General features: G+C 40.0%; 1 protein-coding gene across 2 annotated transcripts; it reads right to left on the reverse strand.

The window, feature by feature from the left end:
* Positions 1-3,181: 3,181 nt before the first annotated feature.
* Positions 3,182-22,691, reverse strand: naglu (N-acetylglucosaminidase, alpha). Of its 2 annotated transcripts, XM_040136185.1 has the most exons (6): positions 22,173-22,691; positions 15,045-15,192; positions 8,402-8,548; positions 7,001-7,086; positions 4,967-5,223; positions 3,182-4,715 (listed from the first exon to the last, which is right to left on the reverse strand). In XM_040136185.1, the coding sequence occupies exons 1-6, from the start codon at positions 22,583-22,585 to the stop codon at positions 3,511-3,513; spliced, it is 2,256 nt and encodes a 751-aa protein (XP_039992119.1). In that variant the 5' UTR covers positions 22,586-22,691; the 3' UTR covers positions 3,182-3,510. The 2 variants fall into 2 exon arrangements, with proteins under 2 accessions (XP_039992119.1, XP_039992120.1); XM_040136186.1 differs by lacking the exon at positions 8,402-8,548.
* Positions 22,692-24,479: the final 1,788 nt, after the last annotated feature.

Raw genomic sequence — 24,479 nt, forward strand, 5'->3', positions numbered from 1 at the left:
ATGGGACAACAAATATAGAAAGAAAAAAGTAAATGCCCTGTTGGGAATACAGGGTAATAACACTAAATGTGAAAGGGTTACATAATCCAGTGAAAAGAAGCAAAGTTATTGCTAAAATGAAAAGGGAAAACATACAAGGGATTTTTTTGCAAGAGACATCTCTCCAAATCAGAGCATGAATAATTAAAAAAGATGGGGTTTATAATTATATATTATTCCTCCCACAAATCAGGGCGTAAGAGGGCAATGGCATTATTACCTCCCAACAAGGTAAGGTTCAACTAACTGCTCAAATTACAGATAAGGAAGATAAATCACTAAGCAGTAACTTTATTAAACGTATACTTCTGACCACGTTATGACAAATCAATTATCGAAAAAAATACTCTGCAGAAACTGTCTAAGGAATCTGGCATGGTAGATGTATGTGGAGCCCTACACCCCACAGAAAAACCTGTAAGGTCACTAAACAAAAAAAGGTAACTAAACAAAAATATTATGACACTGGTCCTAAAGGCTATGAAGCTTCTGTCATGGAGATTATGTAAACAAGAAACCGAGAGGACAATTTATAAAATAAGAAATCAAAGAAATAATAAAACTCAAACTCACAAACTAGAAGAAATTCAGCAATCTTTTGAGGCCTACTATAACTTGTACACTTGATAAAGCTGATATCTCATAAACTGATCAGTTCTTGAAATCTATCACCCTCAATAGGAAACCACCAGAATAGTGGTGTGACTGCAGAAATAACCATGACCGAACTGGACAATGCTGTTTCCCGACTGATGGCAAACAAAAACACGTGGATCTGATGGTTTCATTGGTGAATGGTATAAAACCTTCAAGCCTGAGTTGATGCTAAAGCACCTCAGATCCTTTAATTACACCCTTAAAGAGGGACAGATGCCCAAATAATGGAGCGAAGCAGTAATATCAATAATCCCTAAAGAGTGCAAGGATAAGGGAATATAGTAGTATATATAAGCAAATATCGATTTTAAATAGACTATAAACTATTTGCGTCACTTATCACCAACAGTATTGAACAGACTGCCTCGGAAATAATAGGCCCAGACCAAATGGGGTTTGTCCAAGACAGACAAGCACAGGACAATATTAGGTGAACACTCCTTTTGGTTGACTATGTGACTAAGGAAAATATCAATGCATTGTTATACAGTCTTGATGCAGAGAAGGCATTTGATTTGGTTGGGTGGGGTTACCTTTACCAGGAACCAGAGCGATTTGGCTTTAATGAGAGATTAGTACAATGCATTAGATCCATATAATCATCCCTACAGCTAGAATAAGAATTAATTGGCACCTATCCTGACCCATCAAGTTAAAGAGAGGCTGTTATCAAGACTGCCCACCTTACCCTGGCCTTTTCACATTCTTTATATAACCCCTTGCTCATGCAATAAGGGAGTATCCAGAGATTAATGGGATCTTAATTGGCTATATTGAATATAAGATAAGTCTATTTGCGGATGACATTTTGCTTACTCTAAGAAACCCAAAGTCTAACAAAATTAAAACTGTTTTGCTCACATTTGGGTTATAAATTTAACACTCAGTCCCGAACACTTTCTTATAACTTTACTCCAAATGCTGACTTGCAAAGCAGATTTGACTTCAAATGGGACTCCCCTGCTATTTGATATGTGGGAGTTTGGATCCTAAAAAAGATCTCCAAAATATTAAAGTAGACCTTGACAGATGGACCGTAATGCCACTAGATATGTCAAACTGAATTGAAACGATTAAAAACAAACGTACTTTCCCGGTTTCTGTTCTTATTCCAGTCACTTCCTGTTGCAGTTCCCCGATTTCTGTGTTGATGGAATAGGATGATCTCAAGAATTGTGTGTAACAGTAGGAGGCCCTGGATTAAATATAGTACCCTACAATTATCTAACGATAAGAGCTTACTGTCCCTTCCATGCATTAAAGACTATTTCACTGCCGCCCAGCTAAAATCATTGGTATACTGGTGCAATCTGGACTATTCAGCTAAATGGAAAGATTTGGAACTAATGCAATTCAAATTACTGGCACAGTCTATATTAGGTGATTACCAACACTAGAATTCTTATGTGGACAAACCAACCCAATGGACCAAGGTAGTCTTAGGGTATGGTTTAAGACCTACAAAAGTATTCACTTTGAGAAGCACGCCAGAATACTGAAATGGGTAGCATACGATTCAGAGTTTAAACCGCTTGGTCTAGATATGTGATTTAGGCAGTTGGCACATAATGGTATTACAGTTTACTGTACAATAACTAGTGGTAATGGCTTGGAGTCTTTTAAACACCTTTCAAATGCATACAACCTTGGAAAAAATGGATAGTGAACCCAATTTCATAAATATATTAACTGATGCATGTAAGACTAAAGATAATAAACATCTAATATCATGATTATATAATAGCCTACATATCTCCAAATATTATTCTATGTCCAGGTCAAACAGAAATGGGAGAGGGAATCGGACCTCGAGATATCTGGGGATGATTTGAATGATATTTGAGAGTGCCATGCTCGGACTACTAACTCAAGACCCTGGTGAGAATTCTACTGGAAGAACATAATACGATATTTTGTGACTCCAAAAGTGAAATTTATACAGCGGGTTCTCAGGGACAGGATGAATGTTGGAGGTAGTGTAGAAAATCCATGGCACACAATTTTCATATATTTGCGGGCTGCCCTCTAATCCATTCATCTTGGCCAAAGATTGCCAAAGAAATAAGGAACATTTTTGAAACAGAAGTTGATTGCTCTTTTTATCACAATATACCTGGGCAATGAATGTCTATATAAAGTACTTTTGGTTGCGAGCAAGAAAGCTATCACACAGAAGTGGCTGCAGGCAAACCCACCATCAAAGGATGACTGGATCGCAATTGTCATCGAAATACACTGTTTTGAGAGACTGACCTTTTCCTCAAGACTACGATCTGAACATTATATTAAATACTGGAAAAAAGGAACTATATACTCTATGGGATATGACCGACTGCTCCAACAGTCTGTATGCTAAGCTAGGCTAACCATGTCCTAACACCAGCTCTGTACTTAACACACAGACAAGACACTGATATCCATCTAAACATCTCACTCTGTGAAAGGAAATATGCGCATTTCAAAAAATGATGAAAAATGTCTTTAATTTTTAATCAAAAATAGTATCAACAGATGCGTACACCACACACACTAAAGCCCCTTCAAACAGTCATCTGTAAGGCACGCCTCAATTTTCTCCCCTCCTTCTCCTTTTTTATAAGGCATGACTGTATATTTGATCTGTGTGAATGTAAGGAGATACTTTTTCTTCTCCTACAATGATTTTACAACGTACATAACAGATTGTTCCTGTAAACTCAGGCTGTTTTCTACATCAAAATGTTTTGGGATAGCCATGTAAAACTGGAGGTGGAGTAAGACATTCTTCTTGCTGTAACATGAGACAAGTTTTTTCAACAATGTAGCCTCTGCTCACTATAGTCTCTTTAAGGCCTGTGGGTAGTACTTGAGAAAGATCCTGTGGGCAATCTTGTATGTGTCTCCCTGAGGTTTGGTTGGGTACCTTCTCCCGTTGTAAATGAATCCTTTTTCTACTTGAAAAACTGCCTGGTTAAAGGCGTCCTGCTTGAATGGTTGTCCACTGTCCAGACACTCTACTAGCATGTGGACAAACAGTCCCCAGCGCTGGGCGTAGTAGTCCTCCATGAGGCCTCCCCACTCTTTACTGGCGTAGTCCAAGATCTCACCACTGGGACCCCACAGTGTGAGCTGGTTTCTGGCATTCATGTCATAGAGCTGTGCCTCCTTTTCATCCAGGGCTGAGGATCGTGCCTGCTCCAGCCACATCCCCAACAGGAAATTGCGGTTGCTATTCAGCAAACGATTGAGCTCAGGCAGGAGGTCATAGATCAGCACGCCGCCTGCAGTCAGCAGCTCTGGCAGCTTTTGGTTCTGGAAGGCATCTGCAATATCTTGGTAAAAGGATGTTGTCAGTACTTGTAGGACTTGCCGAGTCACATCCACAAGGTCGTACCGGAAGGTCTCCTTAGACATGAGAGAAGGAGCCACCTCTATAATAAGTTTCCAGGCCTTATACAAGTCAGCTGGGTCATACCAAAGGCCAGAATTCATATGAAAGGAGGGCCTGCGCACCAGTGGGCTATGGTTGTGGTTTCGGTAATGTGGTATGGTGCAGTTATAGACACTCGCGAACAGAAGCCGCCATGCAGCTGTCAGGTTCTCTTGTGTGCTTCCGTAACGGCGTATTGCATACAGTGATACCCACTTGGACAAGTTGACTGGCTCTTTACGCCAAGCCAGCTCGCTCATCAACTCATACATCACAGAATTTTGCTCAATGCCCTCAGGTGTCATGCCTATGCCCACCAGGGTGGAGTTCGGGAAATGCAAAGCCTTAAAGGGCCCAGAGTTGATGCTGTCCACTGTGCCAAAGAAACCACTATTACCACCAAAGTTATGCAGCATGCACCAGATAAACGGCTGTCCATAGAAAGACTCGGTGTAGGAGAAAATTGGCTCGGTCTCTGCAAACAGGTCCAGCACTATCATTCGTCCGAGGGGCACTCCGTGTAATAGGGCCTGAATCTGGGCTGGCTTCCAGAATGCTGCATCACTGAAGAACAGCCAGCCCTGCATCAGCCAAATTGCCTGAGGATCAACTGGGGAGAAAAAATTAAATTTGGATGAGGGACAAGAAGGGGACAGTCCACATACATGGCTGAGACTCAGTGGGGAGCTTCAGGGGGGGGTTTTATGTAAGAGAGTTGGACAGCAGATAATCCATGAGTCATCAAACTAGGGCAAATATTGTACTTGTATCCCAAAAAAAATCATAATTCAGGGAGCTAACAGGCACTGTCAGGTTTAAAACTCACAATGTGACCAGGATGTTAGTCATCCATACACTCACCTGCAGTCATTGAGGCAAAGACAGAGCGACTGACTGCAGACAGGTAGGTGGGGTCAGGGGAAGGAGGAGTCATCTCATTGAAGGTGTCAGTGTTGTAAATGTGATCCGTCCCAAACTGCTTCACAACCTGGGACAGATAGAGGGAACCAATCTGGAGGAACAGGGGGTCTCGAGGGTCTAAGATATAGGAGCATGAGAAGCTGCAGTTGAAATGAGCCCAAGGCCCCAGTCTGGTTACATTTGCTGCTGGATACAACCTGAAATACAAAAAACACTTGAGTGATTCAAAGGTTTTTAATCTGAACAGACTGGTTATCAGAAATACATCAGGGAACTAAGACACAGAGGTGCAGGAAACAGAATGTATACAAGCTGGAAGCAACGGGAGTTGGGAAGAAATGTCTGTCGGGTAGAGCTAAAACTATATTTTTTTGTAAATTTCTTTAATGCCGCAGTATACGTGAAACAAAACTAGTTTGTACAAAACGATGCCCGACCACATCAGATAGCAAAAGTGTTTATACCTATTCCTAACGACCGCACGCAAAGGTGGGTTGAAAAGTCTGACGTCACAGATAGCTAAGCTAAATAGCTAAGGTTGTCCAAAAAGTCACTAGATTTGTTGCAAGGTAATTTTGTGATTAAAAGTTGCTAAAAGGGAGTGAAAGGCTGGTGAAACTAGCGACAAAGGCGCCAAGTTGTTAATACCGCCTGTAAACATACCCCTGTTGATGCGATAGAAACGGTTTGTGCCTATTCATTTTGAAAGTGCAACGGCCAATGGTGTAACTTCAGCACTTAGTCACGCAGCATTCGGCTGACCAATGGTGTAATTTTAGTCAGTCAGTCACTGATATTTGCGTTTATAGGGCTGGCCCAACTGTTGCGATCCAGCCAAAAAGCTAATTTGAGGAAGTTGAAACGCCCCCTACTTTCACACCTTCACACACATGGCCAATCACTGCACACAGTTGTGTGTGCTTTTTGAATTAAAAAAACACTTTTAGAATGCCTATAAGGCCATTAATTTATTTGGCTTATTACCTTCAGGTGAAATACTTTGTAAATATATGAAACTGATGGAATAGTGTGTTAGGTGTAAAAGAATACTTAAAGACAGCTTTTGAGGCACTTATACTTCAGTATTTCTATTTTATGCTGCTTTATACTTCTATTCCATGACCATTCAGAGGAAATAACTGTACTTTTCACTCAGCTATAGTTACTAGTTACTTTACATACCTAAAACATATTATGACTTTATAAAATATGATGCACTATTATAGATTAAACTACCCAACAATATATAAAGTAGTTCAAATTAGCTAAATTTCTACCAACTACAATAGTAAAATGCTACTTACACATGAATGCATAACCCAACAATATAGTATATAATAGTATAACACTCACAGAGGCCATTTCTATGAGTATTTTTGATACTTTAAGTAGATTTTGCTAATAATACTTACGCACTGTTACTTAAGCGACATTCTTACTGCAGAACTTTTAGTTGCAATGGAGTATTTTAAATTGCAGTATTGATACTTGGAGTAAAGTAAAAGATCTGAATACTTCTTCTATCACAAAGATGCGGTGGCAGCCTACAAACATTTCAGAACAGCCTTTCAGCCCAAAGGGATCGAAAACCTCAGACTCAAAGGATTCCTTTAAACATGTTGACTTGCACTATGATCCAATGCATACTGGCTAAATATTTATCAGCCTGACTGATTATCACAGATATATCAGTATCAGCATATATGTTGGTTGGTAAGTAACAGGAAAAATCATTAGAGAAATGCCAAAGATATAAGTGATGTCATTTAGAAACAGTGTGTCCATTATATAGTTCGTCCACCAAAGAGCATTGACAAGTTGATTTTTACAATCTAAAATGTTTTGCTAAATACATATTTGGTCACAACTCTTAGTCTTCAATATTGTTTATGTTGGGTGTGTCTGTTAAAAATATATCTGCACGCAGAAAAATGCATAATTGTAAAATTTTAGAAAGAAACATCTGTTAGTCACCTGAGGATTCCCTTGGGAATGTTCCCAGAGAAGGCTGGCAGCACAGGAATCATGCCAAATGATCTCATTCGCGCCAAGATTTTAAACTGCAAAAAGAGAAGAAATATTACGTTAGGCGATTCCTTCCAAAGCAGCTTGTAAACTGAAATTCATCAGTGAACATTTTAAATAAATATTTGACTTCAGCCACAAAAACTGAGCTTTAAAAAGGCCCTTAATCTATAACTCTGCTTTAGGGCAACTTGGGTTTTATTATTGCACTTTGGGCTATCATCCCTAGTCAGAGAGGGAAGGAAACACGAGAAGTCAAATGATCAGACAGGCTCATAACAAATCCCCAGATCAGCCAAACTTATTTGGAAGACAAAGAGGAACAGTAAAATTATAACTCAGTCTGTTGTAAACATCCATTACAGTTTACAGAGCCACTTCCTGCTTCAATTTTGACCTACTGTACTTTGACCGTTGTTGTGTGCACACATTTTATCTGTGCAATGAGGGATTATTACAAACATTTCATGTGTCTTTACTTTAATTTTTACCTCCAAATATAGTGTTTTAGGTAATCTAGCTAGGGAAGGGACAGTGGTGGATGAAGTTCTGAGATATTTTAGTTTTACCACACTATAAAAATACTCTATTACAAGTAAAAGTCCTGCATTCATAACTTTACTTAAGTAGAAGTAAAAAAAAAAAAAAAAAAAAATGGACTACTTTACTTTCATTATATTTTATACTACTACTTTTTATTTTAGAGGCAGTTTATGTTGTTGCTGGGTGAGGAGGAGATCATTTTAACTACTTTATATTATGGTTGCACTGGTATCGGCTGGAAGCAACCAATCCACTTTAAACATAGTTTCTCCTGGTTTCTACTATAAGTAACATGCATTTAGGTATAGCTGGCAAATGGAAATACTCAAGTCTTTACTTGAGTATTTCCATTTACATACAAGTAACCATAAAAGTACTTCGAATTTGTATTTAATTACAGTACTTGGGTAAATGTATTTTAATTACATTCCACCAATGCCTGGGGCTTTCAGCACAATTATTTTGGTGAGTACAGTGTTATAAACAATACAGCTGCCAAAACTGCAAAAATAAGACCCAACTTTAATAAACTGGAATTAAATGTAAGACATCTGACTACTGTAAAAAGTAACAATTAAAGCACAAATTATTTTTACACTTAAATTTGAGATGGTCTCTTCAAATAGTTTCTGAAAAATAAGGAAAATCCCGGTGAAAACTGGTGCATTCTGCTCATCCATTCCCACCTTCAGTGTTTAACACTACCACTTTGGTGTGCCAAAGAAAGAAATGTTCTGTTCTATGGTAAGACTTTTTTTGCACATAAGTAGCTTTATACTGTGTTAACAAGCATGGAGGTTTGGTTACTTGGAGGTAGAGCTGGTTCACATGCCAGGATTGTGGAAGAGGCCCACCAAACTTGAACATGTTTCCCATACGGTTCCAGGCAAGAAACGCCGGGCCAGAGAAGAACTCTTCAATCTCTGACTGGTTTAACCCAAGAGCACGGTAAACCTAAAAGGTACATGACATGTAAATAAGTTGATGTTCACATGCTGCTGCACATATCAAGGTATCATGTATCTACTTTTAATAGACTATCATTTCATAAAGTCAAACAAGTAGTTAGAAATTTCTCTGACTCCCATATAACAGAATCTCTTCCCCTTCCATATTTATCTTCTACCTCTTATTAATGTGAATGAGTCATCTATCTTCTTGAACTTACTACTAAAGTATGTAATTTATCTTTTGACAGCCCCCCTGGTTTGTTTTCACAGTCAATGTCTTTTGTTTCTATAATGCAGTAGGCACCTGGAGGGTGGAGTGCTGATCATCATAGTTGGAAGCATCCGGGCCTATTGTTCCCAAACTAAAAAAGCCTGCCTTTCTGGCTGAGAGGCCCCCTTCTCTCCTGCGCATTGTTGTTTTGTTTTTCAGCCATCCAACATCTTTTCCTCGCACTACACATCGCACTAATAGCATGCATGTACCCTCACCACTGACTTTAATGATAATCACATTTCATCGTATTGTTGGATTATTTTGTGTTTATCATCATTATGTTGTTTATTTAAATAAATTGGTCATTACTTGCCTTCAACGTACGTCTCCCTCTTTTTTGTCATGACTTCTGAGTCAAGTCGTGAAAAATTGGGGGTTCATCAATCTTTTTGATTCATTGTGCGCTAATGTAGTTTGGTATTTAATTTTCTACTGCTGGTGATTGTGACATTTTTTTTGGATGGCAAATTTTGATATGGTGCCAAATTTATGAATGGAATTGTCATCATAGTTTAAGTCTCTAGGTTTTGGGAGGATTTCCCTCCCAAGGAAAGGAATTATGGACGGAGCATGCATAATTCCCTTGTGTGTCCAATCGCGGGAAATATGTGATTTTGTTTAGGGAATGCAGTAGGTTGTAGTTTTTTGGGCGAGGCGATTTGTTTTTTTGCGCAGGGTGGGGGAGTTTTTTTTTTTTTTCTTGTTTCTGTGTGTAAATATTGTGAATCAATACATGGTAGGTGTTGTCTAGCTGGTGTACTTCAAGTTAGTTTGATGTGAATGGGTGTTCCCCTGTCAGGTTATTTGGTGTTATCCCTTTGGGTTTCGTCTTGTTTGTTGTTTTACTGTTGTTGAAGTGACTGTGGTTAGAGCACTTCTGGCCCGGGAAAACATTCATGGTTCAGGGCAAATATCAGTTTCTGGTTGCTTTCCCTCGCCACTGGGCTTCAGTGCATAAATACCTACCATCAGTAAGTACATGAAACCAGGCTTGAGCTTAAATAGGTAGGTTATGGTAAGGCAGTTAGCTAGAGGGGTGCACATGTTATACTGTAGTCGCTGGCTTGTGCACCAGGGTAACCTCGTATATTGCGTTGATTTCATGCACACTTGACTAAGTATGGTGAATGAAGACAAATTTTTTGCTTTTCCCTCAGAGAAGATTTTAGATCTGTGCACAAAAAAGGAACTGCTGAAAATAGTAGAATATTAATAGTATGATATTAATATGGGTGATAAACATCTAAAAGAGAGAGAGAAGACCACAAATCAACTTCATTTGAAAAGGAGGTTTTGATTGAAGAGCTATCTGCTGTTTCACCTGATACCTTGTTTTCTCTGGCTTTAACAGCAACAGGTTTTACACTTGACCAGCTAAAAGAATTACTTGTGTTACAATTTGACCATGACAAATTTAAATCAACAGCAGAATTGGAGAAAAAACTGGCTGTGGAGAAAATATGTCAGCAGACTGAATAGGCTAAACTGAAAATAAAACAGTGTAGACTGAAACTGGTTAAGGAAGGCAAGTTTTTAGCTGCTGGTGAGTTAAGTAGGATGTTGTCTCTCATCTCCGAACAGCCTGTGAATGGTTTTGGATGTCTTAGGAAACTCAAAATTTTCTGAAGGAGATCCAGGGTCTTTTTTAAAATTTTTTTATCTTTGAGCGCGTTGCTGATGCCCGTAATTGGCCAGACTGAGGGAGCTTGCTGATGCTATAGTGCGAGCTGAGAGGAAAGTTGCAGGAGGAGTACTCATTATCAACTGATGCTGACAGTCATATATTCCTCTACGAAGTAATTTGTGTTGAAGGGATACGAGTTGGTTATGGAAGACTACCAGCAACAGTCTAGAAACTGGAAAAAAGGGGAGAAACAGAGTCATCTTGAGTTCACATGGTATCTGACTACTCATTTATCATTGATGTTCTGCCTCTGATGTTGATGATTCTGATGGATTTGTTTGAACTTATTGTGCTGGAAATTCTGTTCCTGTGTGTTGCAACATACATCAGTGAGGAGAAAGCAAAAAACGCTGCAACTTGACATGTGCTATCGGTGTTGTGGAATCACTTGGCCAGCATGGAAAAATTTTCATGTGGAAAGTGGAAAGTAAAAGGTAGCAGTAATTTACGTGATCCAGAGAAGATTTGTAGTTACCTTCACAAACAGGGACACTGGAATGTAGACTGTTATTTTTCTTGAAGCTTAAGACTAAAAATTCTGCCTTTGTTGCTCATTTAAAAAGGGTGGGTTTAGAGAAAAAAAACTCTTGTCCCACGGGTTTGGGTTGCTACCTTCCATTTATCAGGAAAGATTCTGTCTATGATAGGAAGTGGGGTGAAGGTGCTGATGACAATTTTGAGGGACACAGGGACTTCTGACTCATTCATTCAGGCTGGGGTTCTGCCCTTACGTAAGGAATCTGAAATGGGCAGCTCCATTCCCGTTTGTGGAATGGATTTAAATGTTTTGTTGGTTTCATTGGACAAAGTGATGCTCCATAGTGATTTGTACCAGGGTGAGGCTGAGCTAGCTATGCACCTGGCTTTGCCAATCCAAGGAGATTCAGTCATCGTGGGTAACAATTTGGTAGGTGATCGTGTGTGGGCAGATGTATCCCCGCCTGTGGTGGTGGTGCCTGTACCACTGGGGAGATTGGAACTTGACAAAAATGAATGGGATTTCCCAGAGCTTTTATGGCATCTGAATTTGTGTCTCAGTCAGATAAGGACAATGTTTCAGAAAAATTCTCACTGCCTCTGTCTGATTTTCCTATGTCAATATGTCAATGAAGCAGGGTGACCCTCCGTGAAGTAACTGTTTCAGCAGGTAAAACCTGAGAGTGAGGTGCTGGACAGTGCTTGTGGTTATTTTTTTCAGGATTTGCTGTTGGTAAGAAAGTGGGTGCAGCACAGTGGCAGTTTCGTGGGGGATCCTGTTTTTCAAATAGTTTTACCAGTTAAACTCCATCAGTCACTAAAACCAGACACTAAAACCTGTGCCTCTGTGTCCCATTCCTGCAATCAGTCAACCATATGAGCATCTGATAATCGATTGTGTGGGTCCTTTGCCTTGCTCAAAATCAGGTGCAAATTATCTTCTGACTGTCACATGCCAGAGTACCCGCTATCCCACCACATATCCGCTGCGCACAATAACCACTAGGTCTGTAGTGTGAGCACTCTTCCAGGTCATATCCATTGGCATTCAAAAAATCATTCAGTGAGACTAAGGTTCAAATTTCTAGTCCCACGTTTTTTTACAGGTGTTGAACCAGCTCATGTCCAGCACAGTGCTCGGCTTAACTTGCTTAGAGTCAGGGTGTTGGAGCGCTTCCACCAAAGCTTTAAGTCTGTGCTGCATGCTTATTGCACGGAGTTGGGTAAAGACTGTGAAGCGGGTTTGCCCCGGTTAATGCTCACAGCGAGAGAAGTAAGGCATGATAGCATAGGGTTTAGCCCAAATGAACTTATGTTTGCGCACACAGTAACAGGGCCCTTAGCTGCGTTATCTGGCAATTGGAAGAAATCACAACCTCCTAAAAACTTGACTGATTATATTAACAGTATACACAAGCTTTACACTGCTGGTGAGCTGGCTATAGAGATATTGGCATCAGCTCCTAACAAAATGAAACACTTGCATCATCGTCATGGTGAGCACTGTATTTTTAGCCCAGGAAAGCAAGTGCTTGCCTTGCTCACTATTGTTAGTTCACCTTTACAGGCGAAATTCATAGGACAACATATGGTGTTAAAACAGATCTGGGAGCAGAATTACATAATTTCAACATCTCATCATAGAAAGCCAACTCAGCTTTGCCAAGTAAATTTGCTAAAGCCATATTACGCGTGCACCTCTGAGCCATCCTCCTTTAGTTTGCAGCCAGATGTTTGTCAGTCTCTTGCGACTTGTTAAGCTAATTGAGTGTTGGTGGAGTCTCCTCTCAACCTGAAGACGAGTTAGGTAAACCTTACCAAGCCTTGCTGCACGGCTGTTTGAAAAACTCTAAAGCTTTCTGCAACCTAGATAAGCTGTTAGCACATTTGCCTGATCGTGCCATGTGGAGTTATTTCAGCTGATCCAGAGTTTTCCATTTTTGTTTGGTGATACACCTAGTCGCGCCCACTTAATTGAGCACGATATTGACGTTGGAGATGCTAAGCCCATTAATCCAAGATTCTATTGTGTAAAAGTGGAAAAACATGAGTACTTGGATGCATAGGTGAATATGCTGGAAAACGATATTGCAGACCCCTGTTCTTCCAGCCGGTCTTCACCATGCTTGCTAGCTCCAAAGTCAGATAATACAGCATGTTTCTGCTCTTATTTTCGTAAAGTGAATAATGTCACTAAGCCTGACTCTTTTCCGCTTCGTAGGATGGATGACTGCATAGATCAGGTGGGTGCAACGAAAACTAGTCAGGAAATTTGATCTTTTCAAAAGGATACTGGCAGGTTCCTTTGTCTCAGCAAGTGTGTGAGATAGCTGCTTTTATAATGCCAACTGATACTTACTCCTACACTGTGATGCCTTTTGGGCTCCAGCACGCGCCAGATCCATTCCAGCGTCTTATGAGCTGTTTTATTTGTGACTTGCAAGTGTGTGCGATTTACTGGATGACGTAGTTGTTTACTCAGACACCTGGGAAACTCACCTGGAACGTTCCATTATCTGTTTGGCGGAGGCAAGGCTCACGGTAAACCTTGCAAAGTGAGAGTTTGCAAGAGTCAAGAGGACCATCATGTGAGTCCTGTCAATTCAGGCAGTGGAGCAGTATCCAGTCCCAACAACAAAAAACGAGCTGATGCTCTTTCTCAGCTTAGTTGGCTATTATGGGAGTTTTTGCAAAACTTTTGAACGGTCGTGGCACCACTCACTGATTTACTTAAGAAAAAGGCAAAACTCCTCTGCTCTGCTCCTGTTATGGTTTCACTGCACTTTGACAGGCCATTTAAACTTTACGCGGATGCCAGGTTTATGGGTGCAGGGGCCGTCCACATGCAAGCTGATGACCTTGGGATAGAGAATCCCATGAGATTCTTCTAAAAAAAATGTATCTGTGTAAATTAAATTATTTGGTTCTTGAAAAAGAAACGCTAGCGTTAATCCTTGCCTTAAAACATTTTGATGTGTATGTTGGTGGCAGTAGTACACCTGTAGTTGTTTATACTGACCACAATCCACTGACTTTTCTTAACTCATTGCAGTGTCCCAATCAGAGATTAATTAGGTGGTCGCTGTTTTTGCATTCATACTGGCTGGATATTTTATTATGGGATGGATACTGACAACGTAAAGGCAAACGCGTTTTCCAGGGTTCCCCAGGTGTGATAATAGTTGGTTGTGTTCCCCTCCTTGGTTCTGCTCTTGCCTCTTCCTAGCCTTTTAAATTCCTTCCTAGGTTCACAGGTTGCTGCGGGGGGTGCAAATGATGTTGGACTGCCAGCGCAGGCCACTGGTTCACCTCATATTATTGCGCTTTTCAAATAAGAAACAGTTGGTACTGTATGTTTTTTTCTGTGGGGGGGGGGGTTCAGCCATTTACTGTTTTGGGGTTAATGTTAAAATGCAATTTTTTGTTATAATTGTGGTATTTTGGTGCCGAGATTCCCTTCAGGACCCCGTTCTTGTGGAGTGGTGGTGACGGCCCCTTTTTTTTTAAATATTCTGTCTTTTGTTTCTATAATGCAGCAGGCACCTGAAGGACAGATTGCCGATCACCATAGTTGAAATCACCTGGGCCCCCTTCTCCCCTGCGCATTGTGGTTTTGTTTTCAGCCATCCAATATTTTTTCCTCGCACTACACGTTGCACTCCTGCACGCACACACCCTCACCACTGACTTTTCTGATAATCACATCTCATTGTATTCTTAGTTTATTTAGTGTTTATTACTATACTGTTTATTTAAATACATTATTCATTATTTGCCTTAAGCCTGCGTCTCCCTCTTTTTTGTCATGACTTTGGAGCCAGGTCGTGACAATCTACATAACTCCTAATTCATTATCTAGCACCTTTCTGCCAAAACTTTCATTTTAGAAGCTCAGAAATATTTCTTACATCTGTTCCAAATAAAAAGTATATTTAAATCTAAGTTAAAAGGAGCCAATAATGGAGTAAACAAAGATACTAAGAGCTGTTCTTTAACTGTGTTCCTGTGGTTTAATGTAGGTTTTGTAAAGAATCTAATCAACTTCGGGTTAACAGGTTTGCTAACCTCTTGCCACATGGCCTCTTGGCCAGTGAAAGCCAGTGGCAGATTGATTCCATTGAGTGCCATCCAGTCGATCTCTCTTTCCCATCTTGGCCAGTCCCACCATACAGAGGAATAGCTAAAAGTGCAGACATTCTGGTAATACCGGAATCTATATACAAACACACAAATATACGTTTTTATCAAAGTGATAAGTATTAAAAATGACATGTATTCAAAAGGACATACAATACCATGCAGGTATGCAAACTAAAAAAATTTTGCTACCAGATAACAAAGAGAAACTAAATGATAAAAAAATCATGCCTTGTTAGCATTAGGCTGAAAATCACAGTCTGTAATTAAAGAGACTTAAAAAAGTCAAGTATACCATTTAAGTGCATATACAGACGGGTAACAAATTAAAGGAAAAACCAACATAGTGTCTTAGTAAGGGGTCCACCATATGCCGTCAGAACAGCTTCGGTGCTCCTTGGCATAGATTCTACAAGTCTCTGGAACTCTGCTGGAGGGAGGGAACAACATTCTTCCAAAAGATTTTCATTCACCAAGGGGGAATTGTAATACTGGAGACCAGTCGAATCAGGACAGAAATTTTTCATCATAGGATAAAGGTAATCACAACTTTTTATTGATTTGCAGTGACCCTTCCCTCACTGTACACGTTAAGCATTCAGGGTTCATTCAGGTACCGTTCTCTTGGTGTGTGCCACATATGCGTTTGTCGAGAATATGGTGAGGGATGACTCATCTGACCATATAACATTTTTCCACATCTCTGTAGACCAGTGCCTATTGTTTCTGCACCACTGAACTCTCAAATGTGTATTCATCTTTGTAATGAGGGGTTTATGCACTGCAACCCTACTATAATATCCCTCCCTATATAACGGTTGGACTGTTCTTACTGACACAGTCTGATCACGTCCTGTATTGGCATTCTCACTCACCTGAAGAAGAGTTGCTCTTCTGTTTTTCCTTACAATCACACTAATGCACTAGCATCGAAGTCATCAAATGTGTGCTGTCGACCACATTTTCCAACCCTTTTTACCAATGTCTTTCCCATAGATCTAAATGCAGATGTCATTTTATTCACTTTTCCTATTTAAACCCTAGCCAATTGAACAGTGTTTATAAGTGAAGCTCCTGCCATTCTTGCCCCAACAATAAACCCTCTTTCAAAGTCACTTAGATTTTTTCCTCTTGCCATCTTCATATAAATCAGAATCAACTGGGCCTGCTCAGCATTTTTATACATGCCACAAAGCATGATTGGATGTTAATTGCATAATTGTACCATGCAGTGCACCTGTGTGGAAGCATCTGCATTTCTTATGTTTCCCCACTCATTTATTAAGCTTTTCCCTTTAATTTGTCATCTGTGTGTGGGTATTCTCCTTTACATTTTGTCATTGTGGCACCTAGACCCTGTTTCTGCCTCCCATGTATTATTTCACGACTTAGGTCACAGAGTAAAGCATCTAAATCTCTGATGCTGTTGAAGGACCACAGAAGTCACTAACTACACTTGTTGCTTTTTTGAAGGTATTTCTAGAAAGCTGTAAGACTCTTCTGGATCAAAATTTATTCCACGAGCTCCATAATTTCTAACATTTTTCACAATTTGTGATTCTGTTCCCTATTCCACATAAATTTGGTAGAAAAATCAATTACACATTACTATAAGCATATGGCAAATCACAAAAATCTAAAGATTTATGATCAGGTACAGTACATTTACATTTTCATATATTGTGGTGAATTTATATCTTTTCTTGCATGGTGCAAAGGCAGCGAGTGGTATGTCCCTTCAGGATACCATGTTTGTTTTGATTGGGAAATAAAATAACAATTTGGAAAACAGGTTAAAAAAAATTTTTTAAGCAGCATTTTGGCAGCCAAATCGTTGAGATGCACACCATTATGCGTTTAAATGCGTTCCATTTCTGATTGGGGACCTTTGTTGCATGTCATACCCCCTTGTAATTATTTATGGTTTAAATATTTTTAATATGTGTAGGTTATTTAACCTCTGAACTTCAGACCTCCAGCACTCAAGGTATATGGTCTTAAGCTTATTTTTTACGTCTGGTACTTTGTGTATTTTATAATGTTCTTATGTATAAGGCTTATTATCAGTGTATTGTGTTTAGTGTTGTTGTGTTTGTCCTGTTGTACTGTAAGCACACTAAGGCAACTAATGAGAGCAAACTAATGGCAATATAAGTTAACTTAACTTTTCTCTCCCCTCCTTTCCTGTCTGTCTTGAGCACTACAAATTATTGCTCAGCTGACAGACAGAGGGGTGTTTTAAGATTCATTCAGAACCATGGTAAGTATTGTTAAATTACCTTATGAGTATTTTAAAGAGTACCTGTTGTTCACATCTAACAATGCACGACAAGCACAGACTGGAGCTATTTTGCAATAATAGCATTCATTTCTGTTGTTTCAGATGGACTCTTGGATTTATTCCATCTGTATGAGCTACAAATTTGTACTGGATCAAATACCAGACTGTGACCTTCTAACATACACACCTGAGACCAGCCTGCTGTAACATGGTACTTTCCGGTGTAGCACAGATATCACTGGCCTTCTCTTTCATACTAGGGCATCCCCAATGCCATTGTAGGTGTGGCTGCATTTAGTTAAAATGGATGACCAAAAAGTCGAGTGTAAACTTTGCAAACAGCAGTTTGACTATCACAGCTCAACAACCAACATGGCATATCATGTAAAAACGGTAGGCTAACTTGTCTGCATTGAGGCTGTGAGTGTATATTCCTCAATAGTTCTTGTGATGGGATCACAAGTTGATATAGTTTTTTTTTTGGAAAACATGAATATGGGCAGGTGAACGCTGGTCAGCTGTGAGTCTGTTGTTATCATTTCAGTATAAAATAATTAGGTTAAAATTATTTAATACACTGCAAATACTTGCTTTTTATGTTCATTTCTAATTCACTTGGGCTAATAAGACTGCCTCCTCTGAGAATCCCATCCCTACCTTAACATGGTATAGGGGTTTGGAGTTCTCCCTGGAAAGCGGGAGGGTTCTCTCAATGCAACTACAAGACTGATCTGTCTGATCTGACCCCGAGTTGTGTTTTGTTGCTAGCCATGGATTGGTCATAACAAACACCATGTTTGAGCATAAGTTGGTTCATAAGTGTGATTGGTACCAGAACAACTTAGGTCTAAGATCAATAATCAAAACTTTGTGGTTGTATCATCTGATCTTGGGCCGTATGTCTTGGCACTCAGGTAAAGAGAGGGGTAGAGCTATCCACTGATCACCACCTGGTGGTGAGTTGGTTCAGTTGTTGGGGGAGGAAGCTGGACAGACCCAGCAAACCCAAACGTGTAGTGAGGGTGAATTGGGAATGTATGGCAGAGGCCCCTGTGTGTAAGGTCTTTAAGTCCCACCACAAGAAGATCTTTGCACATATCCCGGGGGAGGTTGGGGACATCTGAGTGGGACATGTTAAAAGCCTGCATTGTGGATTCGGCTGTTAGGGGTTGTGGTCAGAAGGTCCTGAGACCCCGCTGGTTACACCGGTGGTGAGGAAAGCCGTCAAACTGAAGAAGGAGGGTTTTGGGGCCTGGCTGGCCCAGGGGTCTTCTGGATCAGCAGAAAGGTACCTGCAGGTCAGATAGGCTGCAGCTGCGGCAGTCCCGGATGAAAAAAATCCAGGTATAGGGAGGAGTTCGGGCAGACCATGTACTTTCGGTTGGCTTCAAGGAAGTTCTGGCATATCATCTGGCGTCTCAAAAAGGCAAAGCAGGGCTCGAAAAAGGCTTTTTTCAGAGGGGAAGGAGAACTGCTGACTTGGACTGGGGATACGGTGGGCGGTGGAAGGAACACTTTGAGGAACTCCTAAACCCAACCAACATGTCTTCTGAGGAAGAAGCAGAGTTTGAAGACTCAGGGCTAGCCTCACTCTTATCTCTGGCAGAGGTCTCTGAGGTAGTTAAGAAGCTCCTCGGTGGCAAGTCACCAGTAGTGGATGAGATTCACCCTGAGATGCTGAAGGCTCTGGACATTGTTGGGCTGTCTTGGCTGACACACCTCTTCAATGTCGTATGAAGGTTGGGTTGATGAAGGTTGATAGTGTCTGTGGACTGATGGACCAGGGTGGTGGTCCCGATTTTTAAAAAGGCGGTTCAGAGGCCGTGTTCAAATTATTAGGGTATCACACTGCTCAGCCTCCTGGGCAAAGCTTATGCAGGGGTGCTGGAAAGGAGGCTCCAACTGATGGTTGTCCCTTGTCACGGATCCTGTTTGTGATCTTCATGGACAAGATTTCAAAGCTCAGTCGAAGGGGGGGGGGGGGTCCAGTTTGGGGGCCTCAGAATTGTGTCTCTGCTAGTTGCAGATAATTTGGCTTTGTTGGCATCATCAGACGTTGAGCTTCAGAATGTACTGGGCCAGTTTGCAGCCGAGTGTGAAGCAGCTGGGATGAGGGTCAGCGCCTCCAAGTCTGCAGCCATTGTTCTCTGCCAGAAAACAGTGGAGTGGACTTGTGGAGTAGAGCCAACAGCTCGTTCACGTTGAAAAGAGGTGAGGTTTATTTAATCTAGAAATAACATGCAGATTTTTTTCCCCCCATAACCAATCAACTGGTTGAAGAGTAGGCATGATATCAGTCAACCAAGATTTTCTTTTGTACACTATAGCCCTAGACTTTACTCTATCCATCAACTGACATTTGCCTCTCCTGGTAACTATCGTGGGTGTTCCATCAAAACCTTTGTAAAAAAAAAAAAAAAAATTAAAAAGGCATTAATTGTCAGTTCTCAGATAACAGAACTATTGTAAGAGTCAGGAGGGGTCCTCGTCAGCCTGTAAACAGTTGAATAAAGTCTTCTGTGGCTTCTTAGGAGCTTTCTGGAGTCTCGAGAGTACTTGGGTTATGTCAATTTGTCTTGGAGACTACATTTGTAATAGCCTGTGTTAAAGACTGAAGGTGCCTCTCTTTTTCTTTAAAAAAAAAAAAAAAAAAAAGTCTCTTGTAAGTCCCCAGACTCTATGGAAGTGCAATAATTGCTGGTGTGTCCTTCAATGAGCACTCTTTAAAAAAAGACATGGGTACAACAAAGTTTTTTTGGTTATGTACTCCACATTGGATTGAAAATGAAATGATAACTATGAGGGTTTACAGTAAGTGCTGACTTCACCCTCAAACACAATTAAGGCTGAAACCTCCTATCACCCTATCATCACTTTTTCATTTTAAATCAAATGCGCAGGAGTGCGAAGACAAAACAATGGAAAGTGTTTCACTGTACAGATATTAATGGACTGCACTGTATGTTAAAAGCAGGAAGACAGATCCAGTTTGACATAGGTCATTTCCCATAAAATAACAGTAACAAACATTACAAAGTTTACTTACAACACCAATTCCTTACTTATATGTTTTAATTTATTAACAATATACATATTACTGAACAACATTAAATTATGTGGGGAGGTGGAAGTGTAATTCAAGTCTTACCTGCGTTTCATAAATGATTGAAGCTTGGAACGGAATAAGAGTTGCCCTCCACGACTAAGTCATAGTCATGGGAAAATCAAACTGTGCCATGTGTGCTATGGCTTTTTCAATCTAACTACTGTGCACATGACATAACTGGGGTGAGCTGATGCGGGTCTAATGCACAACAGATAATTGAAAGGAAGGGTCCTTTAAAGGGTCCAGCCATGGTACAAGTGGCCATAGTGCTCACAGTAAGCAACGAAAAATAATGTGTGACAACGCTCCATTTGTCATGCACCCATGGGTTTTTTTGTGCTGTGTTGCAGAGAAGGGGGCTGGGGATTACATGCCCCCCTAAGACTGCCATCATAAAGTTTGATGGTCATGTCATTAAAATACTTTGTGTCTTATTTGCAGAGGAGCACAGAAACCCAGAGTTTTAGATGTTCTTAGCTGCTGATAAAATACATTAACTATGTCAACACCTCTATGACTTTCAGAACAACAGATCATTCAGTGACTGTGATTTTAACAGGAGTGGCTCCTCTATCTGGTGATGTTCTGTGGCTGCTACTGTGAGGAGTAGGCACACATTCTGATACATCTGGTACAGCAGTGAGAAATGGATTTGGTGGGAGAACAAGCTATTTTGCTGAAGTCAGTAAAACTGCACTGTCAATGAATTCTACAGGGAATACACACAGGGCATACAAAAGATGGACAACTGTATTTACTAATGTAACAGTCACACCAGTCTTCATCTGCCTTTGACTACACTGAGCATATAACCCTGATAGGACTATAATGGGGACCACAGAGCACAGAGTCTGGCATGTCATCATGTTTTTACAACTCATGTAGCGAATAGTTCTACGTCTTATTAGCCTCCCTCTCTTCCAAAACACAACTAAACTTTAACTTCCATATAAAAACACTATAAAAAAAAACAATGCTGGAAGATATATTGCAATCTCTTTACTTAAGTATAAGTAGTAACGCCTCAATGTAAAAAGACTAAATTATTAGTGTTTTATTAAATCATGGAATTATTAGTGACGTTATATCTGGTTGAAGTTAAGCATTTTTAAAAATTACTTTATATAATGTTGTGTAGTTTAATCTACTACAACACATCACATTTTTAAGCTTATCACATGTTTTGTATGTCAAATCTTGACCTGAAAAGTAACAAGTAACATTAATTAGGAATAAAAACCATGGCAGCACATAATGGAAATACTCAAGTAAAGTACAAGTATATAAAAACCGTACATGAGTACAGTACTTGAGTGAAAGTATATTGACTTTCCATTCCTAACAAAAAGTAACAAATAATAAGAAAACAATGTTACAATTGTCTAAGGTCTAAATTTAATGCGCTCCTTGTAGACTATGACTTAAGACATTAAAACAGTGGTTAAGTGAATTGGAAAGATCTTCGGGTTCATTCAACAGCCACGAAGTAGTCATTTAGCTAGTACATGTTTCCGACTAACTCGCCCGACCCTCACGTCACAGTCCTGGCGAACTAAGCTCCGCTTAGTCTACTGGATGTATGCCGAATCAAATGACATTAATAATGATGATACCAGCCCTTTAATCCGTTGATATATTTGTCATTATGCAAACATTGTGAGCCACTGACCTATGTTGGGTGTTAATGCGCAGGACGCCGGTAAGCTTTGGCAGAGGACGAGGCAGATCCAGCTGATCACCAGACCAGGAAACATGGCAGTTGCAGAAATATTTCAAATAGTTGTAAATGCCAGAAGCCAGGGCCACTCCGGTGCTGCCCGTGGCGACTATCTTATTGTTTTTAGTGGACCTGAGCTCACACACATCCAGGCTGTCGTTGGAAAGGCTTCTGTTGACTGACACTATGAACTCCGTAGATCTGTTCCCGAGCAGGCGTCTCAGCAGGTCGACCACCGCTCTCCCCTGTGCTTTGTCGCTGGCTTTCGGTTTGATGTGGTCTAGACTAGGAAACCTACATTGTGCAGTTAAAAAAAGATAGAACACGACGACGAGGACCAGGCTACAGCCGCTTCTGGTTGACATCCTGATCCCCTGTCCACAAAGGTAGACTTTCCCACCGTTGCACAGGTTTTAAAACTAGTTTATTTCTCCAATTGCAGACAACCAGGAAGAGTTGGTTTACAGAAAGGCTTCTGACCAATCAGAGAGAGAGTTGCTGCCTCGATTATAACTCATAGCCAATCAGAGGATGCCGTTTCTGTAAAAGATATATATTTCTGTGAGAGGCCATTTGTCATCTGATCTAGCTGTCATATGATAGTAATATTAAACAAGTGACCTGATTCCAGGTACAAGCTTGATGTCATATGATCATGTAATAAAATGCAAAAGGTGAGAACTTTGTAACCGGTTAATCTTTGAAATGCTCATTGTGAAAACAAAGTTCAAAGCACATCCAGGACAAATGGTTCATTGCTGGTAAAGCGTTATTACCTTGTTTTGTTCCTGTGTCACAGACAGGACAGTCACTCTTGGCAGAAGAGTACAATTTAGGAACAGACCCTTTCAATTGCTATTGACATAATTGTTTGGCTAATATCTACTTATTATCCAAGGTCTCCACTTCAAATGTGGTGAGAAAATCCATAAAAACTCAACAATGCACATCATAAGACTGGTGTTTGAGATCATTTAATAGATATCATTGGCTGTTGAGTTTGTAATCACTGTGGTCTATAGAATAGAATACACAAGAAGAGTTTACAATGGTTTTATTGTACTGAACAGGTCTACACTTGGTTGGTATGTTGAATCTAGAAGGAGGGAAAATAACAGAAATAAGAATATATTTAACTACAATATAAGAACAATGCAAACTCAGTTACCTCAAAAGTCCTATAAAACTTTATCCACAGGGTGTCAATACAACTTCAGATATACAAATATAGTTCATCACAACAGAGAATAAAGTGAAAAGCTTAACTATGAACCTAGGAAGCTTCTATTTGGTAAATGGACTGCACTTATGTAGCGCTTTTCTAGTCTTATTGAACGCTTAAAATGCTTTACACCCATTTGCACAGACATTCAAACAGCGCTTTTTTCTAAACATACAGCACTCTTTCTATCACTCACACACCAATGACATATCAGGGGCAATTTGGGGTTCAGTATCTTTCCCAAGGACATGACCGACCTTCAGATTAGTGGACAACCTGCTCTACCTCCTGAGCCAAAGCCGCCCCTATTTTTTTGTAGTAAACTATTAACTTATAACATTTCACAAGTATATCAAATGCATACACTAGGAAATAAACAATAAAACTGAAACTATATGTTATGACAAGTCACAACGAGAAATAATGTGTTTCAAGCTGCATGGTTGCATGGAACTGATTGGCTCCTTACTTCAGTACAAGTAGCAATACCACATAAAAATACTTTTATACAAGCAAAGTGCTGCCCTCAAAATGAGTGAAAGAAAACAAGTATTAGCAAGATTGAGCTGAAGTATTAAAAGTAAAAGAGTCATTATGTAGCAACATTGCTTTCAGAGACATGTTAATATATATTATACAGCCGGATTACTGATAACTTAACGTGTAAACAGTGATATAATAGTAAAGCAAATAGTAAAGTTAAGTAGTAAAGAAGTAAAGTATAAATGATCATTTTAAGTGTGAAGTATCAGAACATGGATATACTCAAGTATAGTACAGGCACATATAAATCAAAACTTAGTTACAACTTAGTTACATTCCACCACTGGCTTGCGTTTATGTTGCTGGAGATGTGTTATTAAAGTGGACCTAAAAGAAATGACATAACCTGCTGCCACACTAACTTTGAGCTGACAGTCTAGCGACCTACAATGACAAAATTGCCACAGTTCATTTAGTCATTCATTCATTCTCTGCTTATCTTTGCCAAGAATAACTAACTCTCTTGTTATTTCAGACCCTGCCAATCCCACCTG

This window comes from Xiphias gladius, chromosome 9, assembly GCF_016859285.1.
Source record: "Xiphias gladius isolate SHS-SW01 ecotype Sanya breed wild chromosome 9, ASM1685928v1, whole genome shotgun sequence".
Taxonomy (NCBI): domain Eukaryota; kingdom Metazoa; phylum Chordata; class Actinopteri; order Istiophoriformes; family Xiphiidae; genus Xiphias; species Xiphias gladius.

Excerpts from the sequence above, each read along its gene's own strand:
- naglu (XM_040136185.1), bottom strand. The coding sequence starts at position 22,585 with ATGTCAACCAGAAGCGGCTGTAGCCTGGTCCTCGTCGTCGTGTTCTAT. Across the intron at positions 15,193-22,172 it reads CGCATTAACACCCAACATAG|ATTCCGGTATTACCAGAATG; the intron begins GTCAGTGGCTCA and ends GTTTGTATATAG. Across the intron at positions 5,224-7,000 it reads ATTCCCAAGGGAATCCTCAG|GTTGTATCCAGCAGCAAATG; the intron begins GTGACTAACAGA and ends TTTGTATTTCAG.